This window comes from Psammomys obesus, unplaced genomic scaffold (genome assembly GCF_907164565.1).
Source record: "Psammomys obesus unplaced genomic scaffold, mPsaObe1.curated_primary_1811, whole genome shotgun sequence".
NCBI classification, from domain to species: domain Eukaryota; kingdom Metazoa; phylum Chordata; class Mammalia; order Rodentia; family Muridae; genus Psammomys; species Psammomys obesus.
In genome coordinates, this window is record NW_026593286.1 from 12,062,409 (window position 1) to 12,086,836 (window position 24,428).

Here is a 24,428-nt window from a genome sequence, read left to right on the forward strand (position 1 = left end):
ACATGTAAAGATTTCCCCAGAAATTCTCTTTAGGAGGTCAAAGGTTGGAAGATATGCTCATGTTCAGCCTTACTAGATACTGATGATTTCTGTGTTGTTTCATATTTTTTATGCTTGGCTTCATAGTCACCCACGGTAAGCATGTACACTAATTAATTCCAAGGTAGTCCATGAAAATAATTACGTCAGTGTAGTCACCTGTTTCCCACTGTGCATAAATAGATTTTATTTGGCGTTAACACAGGCTGAGACACTCCAAGGCTCCAAGGCTTCTGGGTTATTTGAACTCATTAGATACTCTCCCCTGAGTCAGGTCAATTTTCACCACTGTTACTTTTTCCTTCCACAGATGATGAAATCAGCCTGAGGGATCTGGAGTTGCAGAGGCAAGTGGGAGGGTCCAGGCCTCTGGCCTCTAGCTGAGAACTGCAACTGGCTGGGGCATGGGAAGTGACGTCACAGCAGCAGAGCACAACAAAGGGCCGGGAGGAAACACATCGTCTTTGTTCGCACCTGTGAAAACCAGGGATTAACTCCTGAGCTGCATGGTCCAGGAAAGTGGGAAACAGATGGCAGTTTACTAGGATCCCGATAGCATTGTTTGGGGCTGAGCAGGAAGTATTCCTGGGGGATCTGGGAGGGAGGCTCTCAGTACAGAGCCAAGAGCTGAGGGAAGGTGATTATGGTGACTATTTACACCGTTTTTCTTACAGTACAGCCATGAAGGGGTTTTGTGCTGTTGTGCCATTGGCTTTGTGCTGTTGTTCCTGCCAGGGTTCCCAAAAAGCCAGAAGCATGAGCGAGGTGTCCGTCTGTGTGTGCGTGTGTGTGTGTGTGTGTGATCTGGGAGATGCCAAAGAGTCCTGCATCCATGACAGAGCCTTGCAGTGCTCTTCCCACGGGTACAGAGTGAGAGGCTACCAGCAGGAGGTAAAGGTACGGGAAATCTAATCTCTCCCCAGCACCTCTACTTCAGATTCTGCAGGGTGGGCTGCTTCGATTTGCCTGGGTCTCAGGCCTGTAGGGAGACAGCTGCTGCTTTTGGTTTGCCTAACTGGGAAGGAGGAGTGACTCAACAAATGTGACAGTGTCAAAGTGACAGTCTGCCAACCAAAGCCATGTCCTGGGATCCTGTGACCAAAGACTCAAGCACCACCCAGTTAGGATGGCACACCTCATTCCCTATATTTATTTGTCCTGAGGTACCACATACATGTCTCTTGTCCCTTAAATGGAGTGTGCTCACGGCCCATCTTCTGGCTCTCCATTCTCTCTCTAGGTGATCATATCCCATAGAGATCAGGGTTTATTCGGGACTCATTCTCTGCTTTGTCCCTCCACTCTGAGGTGGTAGTGGACACCCTACTCGGAGTCCTACAGACATCTTCTCAATATGTTTGTGCAACACACTTATCTTCAGGCCTGATTGCTCGCTTTCTGCATTGGTCCTTATTTGGGTCTGACAACCTCACCCAGACACCTGTGGACACCACCATGGGAAGAGTAGGCAGATGATACTCCACCAGCTCACAAGCCTCCTTGCTGGGCTTCCGTATGATGGCAGGTGTGGGTAGCACTTGGGAGGCAGAGACAGGATGATTGTGAGCTCGAGGCTGCCTTGGGCTACATAGTGAGATCCTGTCTTCACAGCTCTCCTGCCCAAGATGACCCTTGGTATGGTTCTGTTTGTGTTAGAATAAAGCCCAAACTGCTCCTTACAACGAACGCTCTTGGCTTCCTTCCAGCCATAGAGAGCCGCCTGCACTTCTAGTCTGCCACAGTTCTGAGACTGTCCTCTTCCCACAGGCTCCTTTCCACCCTCAGTCCAAACCCAGTTTCCACACCTGCCTGCACTTATCAAGGCTTTCTGCCCCGCACCTTGAAAAGAGCTCCTCCCATAGATCTCCCTTGATCCTGACACCAAAGGCTCCAGTAACCCAGTGGAACCCAGGTGACTGTGCCTTCTGCTCTGGGGGAGGAGCCAGTCTTACAGTGTGTGGAAAACAAAACAAAACAAAACAAAACAAAACAAAACAAAACAAAACAAAACACACATTTATGATAGATTAAAGATGGAAAAAAACATCCTCAACGTTTTCCTGAGTCTGGGAGTGAATGGAAATATTAGCGTTTCAAGGTATCACACTATATTTATGAGACCTAAGGACGGGACAAATCCGGAAGGTCTTATAGGTCCTAACAAATTTTCCTAAGTAGTGCCGAGGGACGGGCTGGCCCTGTGTGGCCAAGCCAGCAGACCTTCTAAGATGCTGCTGGGTTTGTCTGAGGAGCACAGCAGCATCTGACCTTCCTGCTTCTAGTGGACAGCGCAGCGGTCGCCAAGTTCGGGAGGATCGCCGTGAGTTCCCCCGTCTGAGGAACCGGGATCTAACCCAAAGATCTATGAAGGCGCCGCCAGAAAACTCAAAGTGCGCGCGGACACTCTCCAGCATGGTGTGGATTTCCAAGACTCTGTTTGTGTTCTGGGATTCTCTGAAGAACTGAACAGGTTATTGCTTCAGCTCTCCCTGGACCACGGAAACAAGATAAGAACAATGCTGAACGAGCTGCCACCTCGTCTTCCCAGTGACCATAGTCTTGAATGGCGGCTAGATATGCAGCTTGGAAGCAGAAGTCTCCGGCGACAGATGAAACCAGCAGTGACTGTAAAGCTGCACCTGGATCATAATGGAGGCCACGGCACCCATTTTTCTGCAGACAGACGGAGCTACCCTGCTTCATTTGGTTCAGCTGCTGGAGCAAGCGTTTGGGAAAATGAAAACAAAACACTGCAGGAGAGTAGTCCGAAGCATCAAGTTTAGGGAAAATAAGGCAGAGGGCTAAGTATCAGCCAGTCAAACCTGAGGAAGTCCCTGAATGTTCATCTGTGCTCTCCACGGGAGCATTGTGCAAAAACCAAAGCTCACTGCGGGGCTTAACTAAGATGTGGAGACGGGGACAAGGGGGTAGGATGACACCTTGCTCCAGGGTAAGGACCTGCAATGACAGTCAGTCCCTGTGCTGGCTGACCCCCTCCCCTGCTCCTGACTGCAATTGCTTGGCACTTTAGCTGCCAACAGACTAATGAGGTGTTTTACAAAAACAAACAAACAAACAAAAACAAAAAAACACAAACCACAAAGAACGTTGGATGAAAGGCTAAACTTAACCTCTTCCCACAAGAACTTTGTGGTTTGTGTTATATAGTTTTAACCAACTTTTAGCACCTGTGAGTTGATGAGTTAATCTTTTTGACTCAAGGGTAGGGTTTTTCTCTTCAAACATTTAGAGTTATTTATGCTATTTTAAGAATTTCAAAAGCTCTTTCAAAAACCGGAGTCTGCTCTAGAGTGACTCAGAGGAGACAGCTCTGTAAGAGGAAGGCTGTGGGAGAGGAAATGCTCCTATACTGCTTTCAAATGTCAGCATGTGCCATGAATTAAGCCATGGCTTTCTTTTTAAGTTTGAGAGCTGTAATTCTTTTAAATCCCTGTTAACGATTCCCAGAAAGTTAAAGCAAAAATGAATCTGATTACTAAGTTACATATGGAAATTTAAGAACAATCTGTTACAAACTTTATTTCTATAATTTTCTAATAAATTTCTAATTCTAATCTATACTTTTCTAATAATTTTATAATTCTATTCTTAGTATTAAAAAATTCAGTGGGTTAAAACTGTGGGTAGCTCTGAGTGGAGATGATTGCTTTCCATGGATGGTTTTGGCTTTAAATTTGGTTATTGTACCATTAACAAGTGGTCAAGTCCGTAACCTACCACCTCAGCTTCCCTGCAGTCCAAAAAAATTAAGAAACAGAAATTAGAAAAGGAGATACAAAGTTAATAAACTATAACTAATATTAAAAAATAAAAGTTTAATAAAAAAAAAAAGAAATTAGAAAAGGAAAGTGGATTGATTGACAGTTTGGCCAAGTCAGGGAGAGAAAGAATCTATTTCTTCTCCCATGTGCTTGTGAGGGTTTCACAATTTATAGAAAACTATGAATGAAACCAGACTCAGCTGTGAGACTCTTTCCCGGGGGCCTCTGCTGCTCTGGTCTTGGTTAAGGAGGGGTAAAGTATCTTTCTTTAGAATTAGAGTACCCAGCCTGTTGTCAAAGCACAGGGTCGTAGCTTTCACACTACTGAGGGAACCCATGTATATAAGATGTAACGTTAGAGGAAGTTATCACTTTCAGTGAACATTGGTTTTGACTAATTAGAAAGTCACAACACACTTTGAGCATCAATAACTTCCTTTTAAACATATTCATATTTAGAAAACGGTGCACACCCAGACCCAGTGGCAGCTCAGTTACAGAACAGCATTTTTTGTTTGTCGTCTGTGGAGCTAGGGGTTGATATATTGTTTAGATGGGCCTCTCCTCATGTGGCCCAACTGACCTTGACCTCACAGCCATCACTCTGACTCGGCCTCCTGAATCTTGGGATTACAAATATTTGCTACCATGTCTGACTATGAAAGGATTTGGGAAGAGATTAGGCCGTTACATCAAAGGTGTGATGTTCTTTTCATGACACTCCTCACTTCAAGAAAAAGGAGATCATGGCTGGCCTTCCTGGCTCTAAAGAGGTAGCATTGAATGTGGGCTCTTCTGATTTTGGGTTCAAATCTTCCTTCCGACTTCACTATGTGAGTTTGAGCAAGTTTCTGGATTTTTCTTCCCTATGCCTCCGTTTGTGGTCAGCAACTGGGGAATAATTACTCTCTTCTTTGTAGGCTTGTTGGCTGATTAAATCAATTCACAGTTTATCAACAGATCCTCAATAGGAAGACACTGATATTACTGATATCGAAAGGCTCATTGTCTACAGAATTTGCATGAATCAAAGGAAGCTTAATACCTAATTTCCTAATACCTTTTTAAGTGCACCCAGACTCTTAGTTCAGCCAGACAAACAGTTTTCAATGAGGCCAACACTATGTACTCAAAATATCCCCTCTTTGTGACTTAGTGTAAAATGGTCAAAAAAATGAAATTAAAGAGATGGTGGCAGAAGGCTCTGGAAGCTGACAAGACCAGGGAGTTGTTTTAAAGACACCATTCTATTCAGGTGGCCTGGCAGGCCACTGTAAACATCAGGATATTTCAGTAGGAAGTCAAAGCCCATTGTGGTCCACCAAATGGACGTCTCTTCAGTGTAACAGAGCTACAGATTGCTATCAGAGCACAACAGAGACTCCTCCTGTTCCTTTCCGTCTGGTCATTTCCTCTCCTGAGTTGAATTGTAAGAACCACCCACTGGGGTGGTTCTCAGCATTATAGGTTTTTAGGTCAAACAGAAACCCTAGGGGATGCCTGAAAAACCAAGCAAACAGTTCCGTCTGGGCCGGGATGACAGGGAACGACTGCTGTTGTGTGTAGCAGAGTCCACGCTTGAGTGACATTCCCTGCTGGAGCATCGGAGGAAGCCGGGAGCATGTGTGATCTGGCGAGGAGCTTGGTTCAGAAGTTTTTTTTTCTAGAGGCAGAGGGCTCCGTGTGAGGCCTTGGTTCTTCTTAGAAGGCGGAACAGGGGGCATTGTCGGGGGTCATCATTACCATCTTCAGGTAGGCCTGCCATGGATGAGGCACAGGAGCCTCTAGCCTTGACTGTGCATCTTCTTGCGGACACTGGGAACGGCTCGCTTTTGCAGCAGGCTCTGGACCAACTCCTGGATTGTATCTGCCCAGAGGTGCGTCTCTTCCTGGTGTCTGAACGGGCCAGACCAGTAAATTACCATGAAAAGTACCATCCCCGGAGGGTCCGCTTCCCAGGGATGTCGGTTTTGCTCTTTCTTCAGGAAAGCCTGGGACAGGAACGGCTGTTTCGAGTCCTGGACTTCCTACAGCATTCACCCTGGCAGGGTTTTCCTACCCAGCATGCACAGGGGAGGCCTTGTCCTTATCTCCCTGCCAATCAGGAATTCTACAGCCTGCATAACCAGATGCCAGTGTGGGGCGTGAGGCCGGTGCACTGTGGCTCTGACATCCTCAGGGTGACACTATACTGCAGTTTTGATAACTACGAAGATGCCATCAGACTCTATGAGATGCTCCTACAGAGAGATGCCACGGTGCAAAAGAGTAACTTCTGTTTCTTTGTCCTCTATGCCACTGAGGGCTTCAGCCTACAGCTCTCCCTGAAGCAGCTGCCCTTGGGAATGTCAGTGGACCCCAAAGAGTCTTCTGTGCTGCAGTTCAGGGTTCAAGAGATCGGCCAGCTGGTACCTCTACTACCCAATCCGTGCGTTCCCATCAGCAGCACCAGATGGCAGACCCAGGACTACGATGGCAACAAGATTCTGCTGCAGGTATTTCGTTTCTTACAATTCAGGGGTGTACCATGGTTATCGGAGTTGGGGGTAGGGGGTCAGAGCCAGGGCCCTGGAAGCTCAAACAAGCTAGACTTGGCTATCCATCTTCAGTGGGCCAATTAAAAAGACGAGTAATAGTGAAAGATAGAGAAAGGAGATGTATTCAAGAGAAGAACAGGTGAAGTGGTCCAATGTCACGCTACCCCTGACATGGAAGTTTAGGTTTAAGTAAACGCCAAGGAGGATGGCCACTCAAATAAGCAGGCCTGGCGCCCAGCCATCACCCACCTGCCACTGTCTCAGCTCCAGCCTCCTCTGCAGGACAGCCTGGCCAGTTGTCAACACTGCTTGCCACCTCTTTCTGGGCGTCAAGCTTCCTTTCTGGCTGACACCAGGACCCCAGATTTTCCCTCTCTGCAGCATGAGATTTCTGGGGAACTTCGGGTTTCTTGGAATCCAATTGTGTCATTAGTCCGAAAGCCAAAGGAAGGGGCACATGCTTTAAAATAGCCCCATTCCTGTCAGCACAGTCACTCAAGCACATGGGAAGGTGTGGTGTCATATCTGGATGGACCTTAGAGGTGATTTAGTCAGAGGCTTTCCAACTTGATTGTGTATTAAGAGACTAGGGAGATTTTAAACTTGTCCATGTCATGTTGCACCCCATGGCTACAGTCTATTAGACTAGCAAGTCTGCGGAACCCCAGAGTTTCTTAAACAAAAACAAAACCAAAACCAAAAGCTCATTGTGTGATTCTAATATATACTGCAATCGACAGTCACAGATTTTAAATTATACAGGCCCCTCATGTGACATGTAAGAAATATCTGATTTGTGTGAACTCATAGCTGAAAAGCCTGAGACTCAGATGATGCTCCCTCCCCAGAATGCCTTTCGCCATACCTGTCACCCATCCATCCATACCATGTCCACTCCGATTCAATAATATTATTACTGGAAATTTTAGAGCATTTTGCAACATGTTACAGAGGTAATGGAGGTCTCCTTTTGGGATTTTAATTCTTGCTAATAAAAGAAATGGAAAGACAAAGAAGGAGAACAACAAGATTTTAATTCTTGCTAATAAAAGAAATGGAAAGACAAAGAAGGAGAACAACAACAAGCGTCAGCAACAGCTCAGGGCACACAAGGTGTAACTCTCAGCTTGAGATGCTGTGTGGGGTCCCACTGATGTGTGAACTGTCGCACAAGGGCGAAGGACCTTAATGAAGATTAGTGTGGAGGAGACAAGTGTTGAATGTTTCAAAGTTTGCTTGATAAGAAAAGAATGTTTATCACTGGGAGAATCATAATCACAAGTTAGTCGCTCCACAGATAACCCTCCAAAGGGCTTGGATGAAGGCAATGGGGACTGAGTGTGTCCATTGCTAAATCCAGGGGGCCATGGAGAGATTATGTGGAGGAGGAATGCTGAGGAGTCCTGCATGAGCTAGATGAGACAGAAGGGAGCCAGCTACTGAAGGGAGAAAATGTGTTCCCAGTGGAGTAGACGATACGTGGAACAACACTTCCTTAGCAGGGCACATACAGCACATTGCCTGAGGCTGCATGCAGCTGCAGCAAGGGAAAAGATATCATGGAATGTGGATGGACCTGGCCAGGCCATCAGAAATACGATCCGTGCGAGCATCAAGAAGGAAGACATCTTTTCTAGTTCACGTCTATGAAGGTAGTAACTAAACTACTGCTTAGACTATGGGAGACATGTGCCTTCTTGTGGGAATGAATACTTGATAAATAGTCTCCATTCTAGCTTTAGTATAAGGTGTAGTTGCTGGTGGAGCCTATGAACAGCACTGATGTATAATTTGTGTTATGAGAATTAAAGGAAAGAACACACATGCAAATGCTCTGTAACGTAGAAACTTCTGGAGGCCATGTGCTAGCAGAGCTATTGCTGCCTGTGTATGTCAGAGGGCTGTTAGCTGTCCCACTAACTGATACTGTTCATAAAACTTCTTGCCATCACCCCAACCCAAAACTCCATACCCACTAAATTGAATTCAGCATTCATTCATCCTGCTAGTACCAGTGCTGGGCAACCTGGCCTCTATTCTATCTTCATGAATTTACCTGTTTAAGGCATTTCATATAAGTGAAATTATGCAATACTGTTTCTGCAGAAATAAGTAATTTGTTCACAGACTTTTCTTCACATCTGCATTTCCAAGCTGTACTCACACAGACTTTAGCGTCCCCTCTTTTTTTCTGCTCCTGTGTTTCTGTTCTCCATCCCTACGCCTGACTCACCTGGGTGACATGCTCACTCCCACGCTTGCACTGACTAGGTACCTGGGTTATACTGAGCTTCACAGGTGTGGCTTCAGGGCATTGGCTGCCATAGCATATCAGCTTAGCTTTGGTGATTTGTCACGGGATTAAGGAGTTTTAAAACACAGTTAATTGGAAAAGATTTTCCACTCTTTAGTAAGTCTGGTGCTATTGGAGAGCCCCTTCATATTTATCTAGTCTCTCTCTCTTTTAAAACAGGGCTTCTCTGTGTAGCCTTGGCTGTCCTGGACTTGCTTGGTAGATCAGGCTGGCCTCAAACTCACAAAGCTCTGCCTACCTCTGCCTCCCAAGTGCTGGGATTACAGGCATACATCACTGCGTCTAGCTTCTCTAGTTTGTTTCTACACCATCATTTCCCCCATCTTGGAGAACGTCTCTGGTTACCTTTGTGATAAACCACCGGTCAGTGAGACACGGTGTCGTTTCCCATCATCGGTACCAGCCTGCTCTCAATAGTTGAATCATTCTTCTCTGGGGCATTTTTTTTTCGAGTTTTTCAAGCTAAAACTCACAAAAGAGTGATGAGTGTTCTCCCTGTTTTTCATAGCTGCTAAGGTTCACTGAACTTGGGAAAACTTTGGTCTCAATTTGTGGTGCTTCAGTTCTTAGAAAGATGAGCTCCCGGTGATCATAATTCCAATAAATGCATTTCCATTTGTTTTTTGGCAAGAGGAGATTTATTCCCCCCCCCCCCAGGGATTTGTCCCAATCATCCAGAATTGTGTTTCATTTAGAAATTTCTTGTTCCAACCACCCATACTGCATTTCTAGATTGACAAGGGTTGTCTTCCATATGGCCTAAAGATCTGAGGCTCTTCTCTCTCTCTCTTTCTCTCTTTCTTTTGTTCCTCTCTCATCAGGAAAATAAGGAGGTAGAACAGAGTTCCTGTGAAGAGAAAGATGACTTCAGTGGGACAGGTGATTTTGAGGGTGCTGTATTTGAGGGGCTGGTGCATGGACAGGAGTTGGATTGGTAGATATGAAGCTTAAGAGACAGATCAGAGTATAAGATATGCCTCTGTGAGCATCATTAGTTGGATGACTAAAGGCGTAAACGTCCAAGGTTGGGCTAGGCAGTGATTCTGTGGGTCATGTCTCCTTTAGGAAAACCTCTATCTCCAAAATATATTTCCATTACAATTCATAACAGTAGCAAAGTTACAGTTATGAAGTAGCAACAAAAATAATTTTATGGTTGTGGGTCACCACAACATGAGGGGCTGCATTAAAGGGTCACAGCATTAGGAAGGTTGGGAGCCACTGATCTAGAGTTAGGAGAAGGCTCAAAGGGGCTGGAGCCGTGGCTCAGTTTTTAAGAGCACTAACTGCTCTTTCAGAGGTCACAGGTTCAGTTCCTAGCATCCACACTGTAGCTTACAACCATCTGTAACTCCAGTTCCAGAGGATCTGCCACCCTCTTCTGGTCTCCACGGGCAAGAGGCATACATGTGGTACGCAGACATACATGCAGGCATGTAGGTCCACATGGAATACAAAGAGAGCTCAGGTCATCTCTGGACCACTGTGACATTACATGGATCATCCAGGAAAAGGACATCTTCGTGGGAACTGAGAAAGGCAGAGGGAAAGGGAGAGGTGTAAAGGAATATGTTAGTCTAGAAACCTAAGGAGAACCCTGCAGAAGTGAAGGGATCACAGAGGAAAGTCTTTCCAGGAGCTGCCGACAAAGCTGACTGCAGATGACTGTGGGAACAGCCAGTTTGTCACAAGGAAGCCATAAGAAGGGGCTGAGCAGGTAAAGCACAGGTGGACAGATTCTAGAAACAAATGTTTGACTGAAGATCAGTAGGAAGAAAGCTAGAGGGGGAGAGAGAAGATAGGAGACTGAAGAAACCCTATTATTATGGGAAAGGAATGAGAAGAAGGAGGGGGAAGGAGAGGGAGAGAAGAGAAAAAAATTGATTTATAGGCTGGGGCTATCAATCAAAGTTGATAAGGATGGAGAAGGCAGAGGGTAATGGAGTTCACAGCACAGACAGGGGCTGGTCACTTCCCCATGAGCAGGAGGTATAGAGTTGCAGGTAAGATTGATGGTGGAAACTTGCAAGCTGTAACTAAGGATGGTGTTTGCTTTCTCTGTCACAGTGAGGACTTCTCATGAGACAGCAGTGGACAGAAAAGGGAGGCTGTGCCTCTAAAGCTTTCAGGATGGTTGAATGGGTACAAAGCAGCTGTGCTAACCAGGGAGGGATAATAGAGGGAACAGGAGGTCAGAAGGACGGAAGGCAGCCACAGCCTCCTTGTAGCACCAGCTTTCAGAGCCATGGGGTTTTCTACACCCTGCACCCAAGTTAAGCCAGTGTGGATGTGTGGCTGGCAACCCAAGGCTGGAGTATTTGGTGGAAGAATGGCAGGAAGGGAGTGGTGTGGGGTGAAGAGAATGGCAGAGGAATGGTTGAAGCAATAATCATCGTTGGTCTTAAATTGGTTGTAGGGAGACAGGAGAAGACAAAGAGGCAGAAATCTAGGGACGTGTTGGTGTCAAAATTCAGGTGTAACGTGAGACTGGGCTTAAATCCAGTGCTTCAAAGGCAGAGCATTTTATAGTCGAGAAAACCCACAGGAGGCACCAAGGTGCTAGGGAACCAGAACCAGGTGGAGGGCATACTGGGCTGGTTCAGAGGGGCCCAGTGAATCTAGAGGCTCAGGAGACTGCTGATAGATGCACAGCTGTGGCCTCATACTAATTTCATTCTAATTTGAGATTAGCCTGTGTGGTAAGCAGAAATAGGCATCTATTTAATTTTTAAAGCTGTATTTGTTTATTTATTATGATAGATAGATAGAGAGAGGAAGAGGAGAGGGTGAGGGAGAGCAGATGGTGAGCATGTGGAAATCAGAGGACACACACACGCACACACACACACACACACACACACACAAACACACATGCATGAATGCCATTATGATAGGCACTTGGAGATCACAGGATTATTTGATGGAGTCTTTCTTTCCTTCCTGGGCTTGGAGTATCAAATTCAGACCATCTGGCTTAAGCCTTTACCCACAGAGCTTTCTCACTGGTTTTCGCTCTTTCGTTCTTTGTTTCTATTCACTGCACATAGTAATGAGGTTCATAAAGACACGTCCTTACAAGTAGATTATGTACTTTGATCATGCTCATCCTCTCTTCTTTCTCCATATGCTCGCCGTTCCCATGAAGTCCCCCATACAATCTCACTTCTATTTTCCTGTCGTATTTACCCAGGAAAGGTGCTAGTTAGTTTTAACTGTCAACATCACTTAACCTAGAATGAGGAATTGTCTGGATCAGGTTGACCTGTGGACATTTCTGTGGTACTGTCTTGATTGTTAATTAATGTGGGAAGAAATACTCATGGTGGGTGGCACCATTCCCTGGGCATGGAGGCTGAACTGTATAAGAGAAGAAGAAAACTAGCCGATGACACAGCAAGCAGTTCAGAAAATGGTGTGGCATGCACTTATTTCGCTATGCTCTTGACTATAGCTGTGATGTGGCTCGATGTTCAAATTTCTGACTTGATTTCCCTCAATGATGGGTTGTAGCCTGAAATTTTAAGCCGGATAAATTCTTTCCTTTACAAGCTACAACAGAGGTGATTCTAGGACATATGATATTGTATGTACAATATAATGTATTATAATATCCTTATTACATATTATATACACACATATAATACAATGTATAAAATATATATTAGGATTCACAAATGAGAGATTCATGATATATGTTTTTTTGAGTCTGACTTATTTTGCTTGATATGATAATGTGTAATTGTGTTCATTTCCTGCAAACAGCTGACTAGAACTCCATTGTATGTAAGTGTGTCACACTTTCTGTATCCATTCATTGAATGGGCACAGGCTGATCTTGTAAACTGACTATTGTGGAAAGTGCTGCAAAAGACATGGATTTTCAAATAAGCCCATGTGATACCACTCTGGGATGCGTATCTGAAGAATCCTAAGCTAACACATCAGGGGCTTCTCTTTCTGACAACAGTTGCTAGAAAATACAATGGGACCTGCAGAGTCAAATGTAAGAGTCTGTTTCTCCAGACCGGGACCTCTCACATTATCCCCGCATGATTTCTGAGCATGAATAAGTCCATGGCAGCTTCCATTCCTGGAAGAAAAAGATGTCTTTTAGGTCAAATATGCAGATATATGTTCAAAGATCCTGTAAGAAGTAGAGATGGTAGCTGGGTTCTTTGCAGGCTTGAGCGGATTCTTCAGTGGACTGGTAGATATGGGTAGTGGGTTTTGCTCTAAATCTTTGAAAGGATACACAGAATAGTTTTCTGTAAAGAGTGAAAATTTGGATTATTTTAGGATTGTGATGAGGTAGGAGACCTCACTTTTTATCGTATACACTTATATAATTACATTATTTCTATATTCTATATATTTTGTATGAATAAATATTACTACTTGTATTCAGGTTGAGAATTCCTAATACAAAAGTCTGAAGCTGGGCCTGCTTTCCAGGCTGAAAACATTGAGCTTCAGTGTGATGCCCCGTGATGGGGCAGTTAGATTAACTGTGTAAAATTGCTTCAAGGCTGTGCCTAAAACATATATGTGAAACATAAATGAGTTTTGCCTTAAGATTTTGGACCCATCCCCAAGATATCTCATCATGTGTTATGCAAGAATTCTGAAAAATGGGGAAAATCTTGAAACACTTGTGGTGCCAGCATTTTTGATAAGAGATAGCAAACCTATAATAAGATTTTTTTTTTTATTAAAAATCACAAGCAGGTGAAAGAGAAAGATAAGAAGGGAGGGGTGGGAGAACAGAGAGAAGAAGGAAGGAAAGGAGGGAGGGAAAACAATGAAAAGAGATGGTAAAGTAGTATTAGGGACATAGTGACCAGCAGTGTGGCAGGATGTCAGCTCTCCACAAGACGCTCCCCAGACACAGCTCTGCCGAGTCCATGGAAGTGGCTTCCAGGTTTAGAAAACACAGTAAGGAAATGGAAACATTTAAAGTATTCATGCCACATCCTTATCTGAATTTCTGGGGTGGGGTGGTAGGGCTTTTTAAATGATCCCCAGGTGGTTGCAGTGTGTGGTAATGTTAGAAGACAAAACTGTCTCCCATGGTTTGCCAAAGGGCACGTGTTAAGGACCAGCAGACATCCTTCCAACAAAGGCCCCTCCGTGCTGGCAGCAACTGATACAGGCAAGGGCACCATGCTCAGATGACCTCCATCTTGGAATTTCACTGGTGGATTGAGACTGAGCATCTAGATGTGCGCAGGCCTTGGCCCATAGATGGAATCTAGGCTGGTGGCTTTTTAGTTTATATTTTAGAAAGGCTGCAGACCTGGAAGTGGGAGTCAGAACTGAGGAAGACCCAGCAGTGAGGGATTACCTATGTGTTACAGCCTTCAAGCGTCTTTAGTAAGATGCTTCACGTTTTGGGCTACCAGGTGAAGAATTTTAGAATGGAAACTTTGAGAGAGAGAGGAAAAAAAAGAATGAGAATCACTGACACATTGATCTAGAGAGAGATCGGACAGTTATGGGCCAGGAACTAAGAATAGATTTCCATTTTTAAGCAATTGGAAAAGAAATATGAAACACGTGAAAATGACACAAAATTCAAATTCCAGGGCCCACAAATAGAAATGTACTGAAATGCAGCCACACCACTTATTTGTGGCTCTGTCTCTGGCAGCTCCGCTGAGCTAAGTAGCTGGGCTCGTATCTACATGGCTAGACAATCACTATGTGACCCTTTCGCAGGACATATTTGAAACTTCTAAAAGGAGAAATGGATGTCCCTGTTATTTTAGGGGGTTGGTTTTGCAGTTTCTCTATTTATATCACAGAGAAAATTTGGAAGAGAGCTTGTATGCCTGTCATTTGCAAAAACATACTCTGTGCATGCATTCAGTCATTGACTCATGGCAGACACCCCACGCCCCACCCCACGCCCCACTTTTGCCTTCTTGCTTTGGGAGACAGATGTATGGTCCTCTCTTTTCCTCTTCAAATTTCTTCTTCAAAGACTATTTTTAGGGTGGTGGCAGTCACGTCGAAGTCAGCTCGTAAAGCGTCAGGAGTTCTACCTGACCCCACAGACACACAGCTTCCTTTTTTTTTTTTTTTTCTTTTTTCCTATCAACCTCTTTGAAAGCTCTTTAGCTAGAGGTGGGGCCCCCCTCATGTGCCACTACCCCGTCATCCCTGCTGGAATTTTGACTACCTGATTTGTGTTGTTGTGAGTTTTTGAGTGCAGCAGCCATGTCCTGCTCATCATACAGCACTTCGAAATACTCCTTCTTCTTCAGCTCTTGGGTTTTTTTTTTTTTTTTTTTTTTGTCCCCCAGCTTCCCTCTTCCATGATGTTTCCTGAGCTTTGCCTGTGTGGAAGGAGGGGCTTGACGTAGGGCTGAGCTTATTCTCAAACATTTTGATTATTTTCAAGTCTCTGCCTCTCAACCACCGCCCTCTGCAAAACAGAAGCTTTCGTGGTCAAGGTTGGGAGCAGCACCAAACTACAGGTATAAACATAAATGCTTAGAAGGAAGTTTGACAACAGGAACATTTAGCAAAATAACAGGAAGATCTTTCCTAGGGCCTTTGGACTCCCCAGCAAGGCCATGGGCTTGGACTAGGTTTACGGCACCAGGTGTAAATTCTGTCCTGTGGAGAAGGCCTGAAGTCTGACTGTAAATGGTTGGTTTCCCCCATAATAGTCATACCACTATTGAACCGGTGGGTGCTAGTGCTGGACATGACTGATGTCTTCTCTCCCCGCTGGCCTGTGTAACACTCTTCGGCACTAGCCAGTAGGCAGCAGGGTCCCTCTGTGTCCTGCAGCGCAAAGTGTGTGGCCTCTCTAGAGATAGGGTCTTACTCTCTTGATAGGCAAACAAGAGCGATGGCAAAGCCTGTGTCATTCTAGGCACCTGTGGGGACTCCTTGAACAATAAGTCAGAGAGAAGTTACTAGACACCGAATTCTGTGGTGAAAAGTGTCGTTTCTAGGAATCATCTTGGGTGAGTGCTGGGTTAGAGATGGGAGGCTAACATCCCAGGGATACACAGATGGAAGGAGCTCCATCCCGTGGAAAGAGAGGGTAGACACTTGTAGAATGGACACTTTGCTTACCAGAATGCCATTTGTGTGACTTAAAATGCTAGGTAGCTCCGTACCCCGCACACCTCACCCCAGACAATGCTAAGCGGTGTATAAATGGAACCTCAAGAAATTCAAAAATATTTGCTTTACAAAGTACTAGCCTATTACCCTGCCTGGGGTGCCTGCATATCTTAGATATATCCAAGAGGGGTACCAGTGTTAGCATGGTCTAGTAGAGGTAGCACTAGCACTGAAAGATTGAATCCTCATTCCCTTCCTTATCTTGACTGTGGTCACAGGGTTTGCTTATTGTCTGCTGTAAAATATCACTTAAATCATCTAGTGAGGTCACTGAGCAACACTGGTGAATGTCTGTGAGTGTTTAAGCAACTGGATCTATCGGAAAGTGTGGTGGTGATGTCAAGTGGTCACTCCCAAAGTCATGTCGATGTCAAAAACTTAGGTAAGTCCGAGAATGAGAGTGAGCCGTTGATCGTTGCAATCAGATTTATGTCTCGCTTCCGCCCAAATGGCCTGAGTGAAGTGTGCTGTGGTGTGTCACAGCAGAGAATGGACAATGTCACTTGGTGCTTCTGGAAGTCACTTGGTGGAAACCATGTTTCATTGATTCTTCCTTTTCCTGTCTCGTAGGTCCAGCCGAAGCCGGGACTTGGTGTTAGGAATGGCGAGTGTCCCTTCCTGAACGGCAGCTTGAGAGGTGACAAGCATCGACAGGGCTCCAGGCTGAACTCCGTCTCCACACAGAGAACCCTAGAGCCAAGGAGCCGGAGGAACAGGGACCGGAGATTCAAAGTCCATTCTCTGGAGCTGCCGCAGCCCAGCGGCACATCAGAAAACTCCAGCGACCCTCTGTGGAGAAGCCCTGGCTGGTCCTCCCTGGCCCACAGCTCAGCCACAGGCACGCGGCAGCACCGACTGTCTATTCCCGTGGAAGGCGAGGTGAGAAGGATGGGCCTTAAGGACAGCAGCTTGGAGAAATTCGAGGCGGAGACGAACGTTGACACTGGCTTCACCGTCGTCAATTCCGAACCCAGGCGATCTTTTCCGAGCAGATTCCCCAGGGATCCTCAGAGCAGCCAGCCGGCAGCCCACTCCTTAGAAGTAAGCACTTCCCCAAACCAAAGAGTCTTTAAGGATAGACTCTGCCCTCTTCCTGGTCAGAGGGACTTTGGTGCAAAGAAGCTGATCTCAAGATGTTCCCATCACCTGCCTGTCCAGGGTGAAGAGAAAGAAGAATTCTTTATATAGCAGAAAACAAACGTGTTTCTCTAAGACACAAGAGCATTGTATTAGCTGTCTTTCTCACTGAAATGACAAAATATCCTACACAAGCGACTGAAGGAAGGGTTCATTTTGACACGTAGTTTGAGAGTAAGGTCCACTCATGGCTGGGAAGTCACGGAAGCGAGAGTGTGCTGGGACTTCAACCCATGGGAAGGTGTTGGTCACATTCAGGGTGGGTCTTCCTTCCTCAGTTAAATCTTTCTGGAAACACCTTTACAGGCACACCCAGAGTCGCGTTTCCATGGTGAGCCTACCTCCAGTTAAGTTGACAGTGTAGATTAGATCAATGATTCAGCATCATTCAGTTTCTCCCTTATCTGAGCGCCCCCCCCCCCCCAAAGCCTAGGCTCACATTGCTTTCACTTTTGGTATTAAAAGTCTCCGGGGTGCATTGTCTTCCTCTGTGGCCTGGTAAGGCTGCTCCCCCCCTCAGGGGGAGGTGATCAAAGAGCAGGCCAATCAGTTCATGTCAGAAGCAGTCCCTGTTCCCCTTACTAGGGAACCCACTTGGACACTGAACTGCCATGGGCTAACAGACTAGGATCAGAAGGAAAAAAAAGAAACCCCTCCCTTACCAGTGGACTTGGGGAGGAGAGTGTGTGGAGAAGGGGGAGGAAGGGAGGGATTGGGAGGGGAGGAGGGTAGGGAGGGAACTAGGGGGGGATACAAAGTAAATAAAGTGTAATTAAAAATAAAAAAAGAATAAAAGAATTGGAAAGAAAAAAAACTATTTAGAAATGAAAAAAAAAAGTCCACGGGGGTGGGGTGGGGTGGGGGTGGGGGGTAGGGTGAGGTGGGGTGGGTGGAGTGGGCAGGGTGGGCGGGGAGGGTGTGGAGGGTAGGGGAGGTATAGTGTGTGTGTGTGTGTGTGTGTGTGTATGTGTGTTTGTTTGTGTGTGTGTGTGGCTGACAGTTGGGCCGGCCAGCTGGAAGGGAATACAGCCAGGCAGAGGAAGGAAGCCCAACACCTGAACTCCTCGATGACACACTAACCCAGCTTCAAAAGTATTTCAGCACCTATCAGGGCTTTGGCACTGTGTGGAAATGTGTTATGCAAATCTGCTTAGTGTGTGTAATGTGGTTTTAATTTTTACTCGAGGTTTCCTAGCTTCTCCCCCTGGACAGTATGGACTACTTATTCTTTAGTGCTTTTTAATTTTTATGTGACCTCCTTTGGTAAGTAGGCCCTGTTTACTATACCCTCTTGTGGTTTCGCCTTTAAAGTTCTTTGCATCAGAAATGAGTGAAAAATGCAAAGTGTTTTAAAAATTGCAAATATTTTTTCCCCGTCCCTGTTTAATTAGTAAATATACCTGAAGCTGGAAAACTAGGATAAAAATGAAAGCTAGACTCTGAGATGTTCCCTCTCTTCTTTCTCATTTGTTTATGTCCTACTCTGAAGGGGTCAGCAGTTATTGTTAAAAAAATCGAGGAAGACACAGGATGAATAGAAAACTCCAGATCTTTGCTGAGCCTGCTGAGAGGTTGTGCTGACTCTACTGTTAGAACAGGACCAGTACTCTAGCTGTATTTTGGGGGCTCCCGGGGGGCGGGGGGCTTTCTTCTTCACTCATATATATGTTCACTCAATAAATATTTTTGCAGGCCATAAGTATTCATGGGTCTGATACTTAAACATTTGGTGATCATCAAACCCAAAAAGTATTAATGGTTTTGGAAGTTCAATAATCTACTGAACCAGCTCTTAAAAAGGTGTTGAATTTCAAATTTATTCCAAAGCCCAGGCCCATATTTGCCGCCGCGTAAAGATGCACTGAACTGTCTTAGTTAACTTATCTCCTTGCTTTGATAAAAGACCCCAGCAAAAGGAAGCTAAGGAATGGAGGGATTGTTTTGGCTGGCCGTTCCAGGTTGCAGTCTGTGGTGATGGGGAGCTCCTGGCTGCAGGAGTTTGAGGTCTCTAGGCATATTGCATCTGCAGTCAGGAAGCAGAGGGAGGGCTCATCCGGGCACCCACTCTCAGGCTGAGTCATCTCAATTAACCTAATCAAGACAATTTCCCACAGGCACCACCAGAGGCTTGATCCCTAAGCATTCTATCCCAATGAAGCCGACAATATTCGGCATCTCATAAGCACTCACAACCTGTAAGTGGGGCCTGGGAATATTACGAGTTGCGATTTGCAGTCTTGAAATCAAAATGACAAGGAACAAGTTCTCTGTTGCCCAGATGCTAGAGTTTGGGGATTTAAAAGACTGAAAATAAATGGAGGCTGGAGAGATGATGGCTCAGTGGTGAAGAGAGCTTGTTGCTCTTCCAGAGGGCACCTGTTTGGTTCCCAGCACCCACACCGGGCAGCTTACAACTGCCTGTAACTCCGATTCCGTGGGATCTGCTTCCCTCTTCTAGTTTGCACAGGGACATGCATACATGTGGTGTACATTCACACGGGCACACATACACAAAAAATTAAAAAATTTAAAAAATATTTGATTCTGTGACCATCCTCTCGGATGGGCGTTATATGAGACTCTACCTGCTTATTTAGCTGCAGGCTTTTCTTCTCTCCCTTTCCTTTGTCCTGAGCTAGATCTGTCAAGGCCTGAACACTTACATCCAACTGGAGAGAAAGCCTCGCACAGGCACAGATGGGTTTTGGGGAAACTGGGGCAATCAGGGACCGTGTGCTCTGCTGAGAACACTCAGAGGACTGAGGAGAATTGCAGATGGATAATGACAGGTATCCTTAACTGTTTTTTTTTTCTGTCCATTAAACATCAATATATTCTCATTGTATGTTCTCTCTACCTAACAGATTAAACTTTAATCTTACAAAATAGAATGAGGAATTTAGTGTTGGTATGGCTTTTTATAACAAAAGTTTTTTGTTTTTTTTTTTTAAACTAATTTCAATTTGAGTTGCCTATAGAAGCACAGCAGGGAGAAGTTTAAAATTTTCCTTGTACGTTATCTCAATTTCTTTAATATAAAACGCAGGTGAGGATATGAGTCCACAGAGATCATAAAAAATATTGAGAAGTTCAAATATGCACCTTACAGAATTGACTTGTAAAATAATGTACTCTTAAAATGTCACCCACTTTCTCACATTCAATGGGAAAATCCAATCTACATGATGAGATGGAAATGTCAGTGAAGCCGGTTGGGATTTAAAATTCTCCCTATAATAGGTGACCTTGAACACGGCGACTCTTTGGTCCTCTGGTGTCTTATCCACTGTAGCAGATGCTGTTAGAGAAAGCCCAGGTAATATATGTGAAAATATTCAGACGCTATTAAGTGCCGTGAGTGCACTTTTTATTATTGTATTATGTTTTATAGTTTACTATACATTGCAGTATTGATGTGATTGTTCCTTCAGGTCCACAGTTTAAAAAGGTATGAGAGAAGTGTTAGTAAAATCAACGAGATCATAAAAAAAGACAAATTTACTTAAGATTTTTAAACTATGTATGCTATTTGTTTTACCTAACAGGAAGATGATAAATGGTAAATAACAAAATTCATCATAAAGTTCGACAGATTATGTACAGCAGAGTAAGTTATGATCTGAGGGCGGTGGTGTTTATAATCCCAGTGCTTTGATGGCAGCAGAGCCATAGCTCACACAGAGTTTTCGCTTATTAGACCTATAAATATCATTACCATGGCACAGTCCATCTTTAGAAGTTCCAGAAACCACCCAGGGCTGTCTGCCTTTCCAGTACCTTCTCAAAGCCTTGTATTGGCTCCTGTCTCCTTCCCTTTCTTCCTTCTCTCCAGCCATTACTCTTTTTTTCCCCTTCTATTCACTTTCTCCTCTCCTTCTCTCTCCTGTGTGCGTTTCTCCCATTCTTCACACATTTTTATGCCTCTTAAGTTTGTATGTTTGTTTTTGGGGACCCACAGGATGAAGGATGAAGGAGAAGGGGGTTTGTCTCATAGTGTCTCTCAGGTTGGCCTCAAACATAGGGAAAAAGGAACAGAACTGTCCAGCATTTCTTCTTTAAGGCTACTAATTGCAGCATCAGGCCGTCCCCAAGACCTGATAACCTCCAAAGGCTTTACCGGATTCTGTCACAATGGCCACCCATCCAAAGGGGCTTGTTAGAATCCTTGTGCGGCTTGAACTTAACATCTTTATATGCATAGTCCTCTCCCTCTCTGCTACTGTGGCACTTTGGAATGTTCTCTTGCTTTATGCAATGATCCAATTAAATAATCCAATTAAGCATGACTGAATTTCAGCAGGGTTTCTAGGAGTTCTTAAATTTTCTTTTTTCATTCATCCTATTCCGAGCTTATCACCAGAAGGTGCTATGGTGCCATGCCTCTGACTTTTCGTGCTGTCTGAATGTGGGTAAATTTTCCTTGTATTAGATATTTGAAAACTGGTTTAAGCTGAGGAGATGGTGGGAGGGAGAGCCCACCTGGAAGATGGAACTGCGAAGTGGAACCCACGGCTTAGCACTTTCTCCACAAGCGTGCTGCTTGTTTGAGGACATCGGATCACTGCTGGCGGTGAGATTATCTCTGATTTTCATAAGAGCTCCCAGAGGCTGGATTCCATACTACCAGACCATCATTTCTGCCGTGTAATTAAGAGCAACAAAATTTATGGACCAAATATTTTGCTAGATGCTACCCTAGGAATTAATAATGAAGACAAACATAGCTCTGTGGCCTGGCTTTGTCCTAATTGCCCATCTAGATATAAGTACCTGGGGCTTCTCCTCTGCTCTCAGTTGCTTCCTCATACTGAATTATAGCAAGCATCGGTTCACATGTGCCCAGAACCTTTTTTTTTTTCTTCTGCCCAGTTCTCCCTTTTCAAACCAGTCATTCTGTCCATTTTTTAATTTCTCAATTTGGCCACGAACAGTTGTGGCACAGAAGGGAGCCTTCAGATGGTCCCTGGACTGCCTGTAATGACAGGAGGCTAAAAGCTGTTTGTAGTTGCCTTTGGTCTATATTAAAAGAACCTTGGTGATTATGCGTTGTTCTCTAAGCAATGGCCTTACCAGCCCCAAACACCTACTGGGAAGACATGTGAGCACAGTGCTTTCCACACTTGGCAGCTACAAAGACAATCAGGAGACCGCACCAATGCTCTGCTCCGAGGGTCTGTGAAGGTCCGCACCACTGGTATTCCAGCCAGCCTCAGCTCTTCTGAGCTCTCCTATAACACAGCAGCGCTGGATACTTGGGAAGGGTTGGCCTGCTTCTGGCCTTGGGGATTTGAATTGATTCTTGCAGTTTCTCATCAGACATTTCTCACCTCTCTCTCTCTCTCTCTCTCTCTCTGTGTAAGAAGGTAGCTGGTGTAGCCAGAGAAGCGGGCTACCACAGAAACCCTTTGCAAAAGTGCAAAACACAAATACAAATACCCTTTGCCGATTTCGCACTATAAAACAAACACCAAAGACAAACCTGCTGTAGGAAGGAAAGCCCAAGGAAGAGAAACCAGGTTGGGATTCTGTTTCCCAAGAGACCTCTGTGGGTGACTCAGCTTGTCAGGAGGCCAACCCCTGTGCTCCCAGGCACACCCATGTAAGTCTGGCAGAGCCAAGTCACTTAACACAGTGTTACTTTTTGTGAGGACTTTTGGTTCAACTGAGAAGAGGAGGAGAGGCAGTTAAGGCTGCATCTTAAACATTTTCCCCTGTTTTGTTGTGAACATTAGGAATGATGTAAAGATGCGAGCGAGTCCCTGACAGTCATTATTAGGTATGAAAAGCATCCTGGTGAGTGAGCATTGGCCTCATGCCCTCATGCTGTGGGCAGAATACATCCATTCTGTGTTATGCCCAAGTAAAGATGGCAAGTTCTGCGATCGTGGGCGGTACCACAGAGACATTTCTGCAGGAAGCTCTGGGAGGGGATGAAAACAGAAAAGCTGTATAGTGAGGGCTGGGGGTGGATTAACTAACTCAATTGATAGCGTGCTAACCCCGCATGCGAAAAGCCTGGAGGCAGGCAGATCAGAAATTCAAGGTTATATTCGACTACCTCGTGAACCAGAGGCCACTATTTGGATAGAAGAGACCCTGGCTAAGAAAAGAGAGCAAGAAAGGCAATGATGGAATGAACTCATGTGCCCTTAGCTGTCACACAACTGAGGGAAGAGTCTCCTGGGATGGATACCTTAAAGTTCATTGTGAAGACTGTCCCAGGACCTCAGTGTTGAATGAACAGGTAAGCAATGCCTCCTTCATCCCACGGCTTTCCTTCTTGAACTTTCAGCAGCCGTGGCCACCTGCAGAAGTTTGGGTTCATCATTACCCTTTCATGGAGCAAGGAGAGGGAGGAGGGCTCAGGAGGCCCCACACCACACAGATACGAGAAGGCCAGTGAGACCAGTCACCTGCCATAGGCGGAGAGCTCTGGAGCTGGGAGTGACAGGGTACCAGTCTGTCTTGTGTGAGAGAAAAAAAAAGGTGAATGTCTCTATCTGGCGATGCCACTCTGCAGACAAGGGAAAGCTGGTGTGAGAAGGAGGGAGCCTGCAGCACAGAATCAAGTCCCTAGAGTAAGAGTGGGAAAAGAAGCCAACTCTAGCTTTCCTTGGTTGCCAATGGCCATGCAATAAAAACCTTTGTTTAGCATGACAGGAGCTGAATCAAGGTCCTCGCTGCTTAGTTCATGGGTTGCCATGGGGAGGCATGCGGGACCTTGAGCATCTTAGACGTGGGGCTTAGCAGTCACTGGCAGAGCCAGAGTTTATAGGCAACAGGCCTGGAACTAAGGCAAAAGGAGGCTTGTGTGTTCATGTCCATCTGCCGTAGGATGCACAGGTCCTTGGTAAGGTAAGGCTAACCACGTGGGTAGGTAGTCAGCATGTCTCAGTGACTAAGACTCCATAGTTTTTAAAGACATGCCTACCGTCATAGCCATGAATGTTGAATTCCTGAATGGTCAAAGTCCTTGAAGACTACGCCCCTCCCCCCAACACCAAATCATAATATTGAACAATTAGATTCTCAAGTTGGATTCCTTCAAGCAGCCATTCCCACTTTAGTAAAAAAAAAAAAAAACGAAGGGAGAAAAAAAAAGCTGTGTAAATGTGACAGCAAATGGAATTCTGGGAGAGAGATTAGCATGTCTTGTGCACGGGAGCTAAGGCAAGATGTATGCCATTTCATGTGAAAGAGCTACCCGGAAACCTGTATCTTGGTCAGTGTTCTATTACTGTGTAGAGACATCATGACCAAGGCAACTGTTAGAAATCATTTAACTGGGGGCTTGCTCATAGTTTCAGAGGGCTAGTCCAGTGTCATTGTGATAGGAAGCAAGCAGTACGCAGGGGGACCCAACAGTAGCTTAAAAGGACATACTGGTCCATAGGCAGGGAGTGAAAGGGAGAGGGAGAGGGAGGGGAAGAGAGAGAAAGAGAGAGCTAAGATGGGCTTTTGGAACCTCAAGGCCCACTCTCA

General features: G+C 45.2%; 1 protein-coding gene and 1 pseudogene across 1 annotated transcript; both read left to right on the forward strand.

Annotated features, from left to right (window-relative positions):
* Positions 1-2,267: 2,267 nt before the first annotated feature.
* LOC129683656 (COMM domain-containing protein 2-like) lies at positions 2,268-2,844 on the forward strand (annotated as a pseudogene).
* Positions 2,845-5,573: 2,729 nt separating this feature from the next.
* Positions 5,574-16,997, forward strand: Fam124b (family with sequence similarity 124 member B). Its single transcript, XM_055617080.1, has 2 exons — positions 5,574-6,316; positions 16,380-16,997. The coding sequence occupies exons 1-2, from the start codon at positions 5,585-5,587 to the stop codon at positions 16,995-16,997; spliced, it is 1,350 nt and encodes a 449-aa protein (XP_055473055.1). The 5' UTR covers positions 5,574-5,584.
* Positions 16,998-24,428: the final 7,431 nt, after the last annotated feature.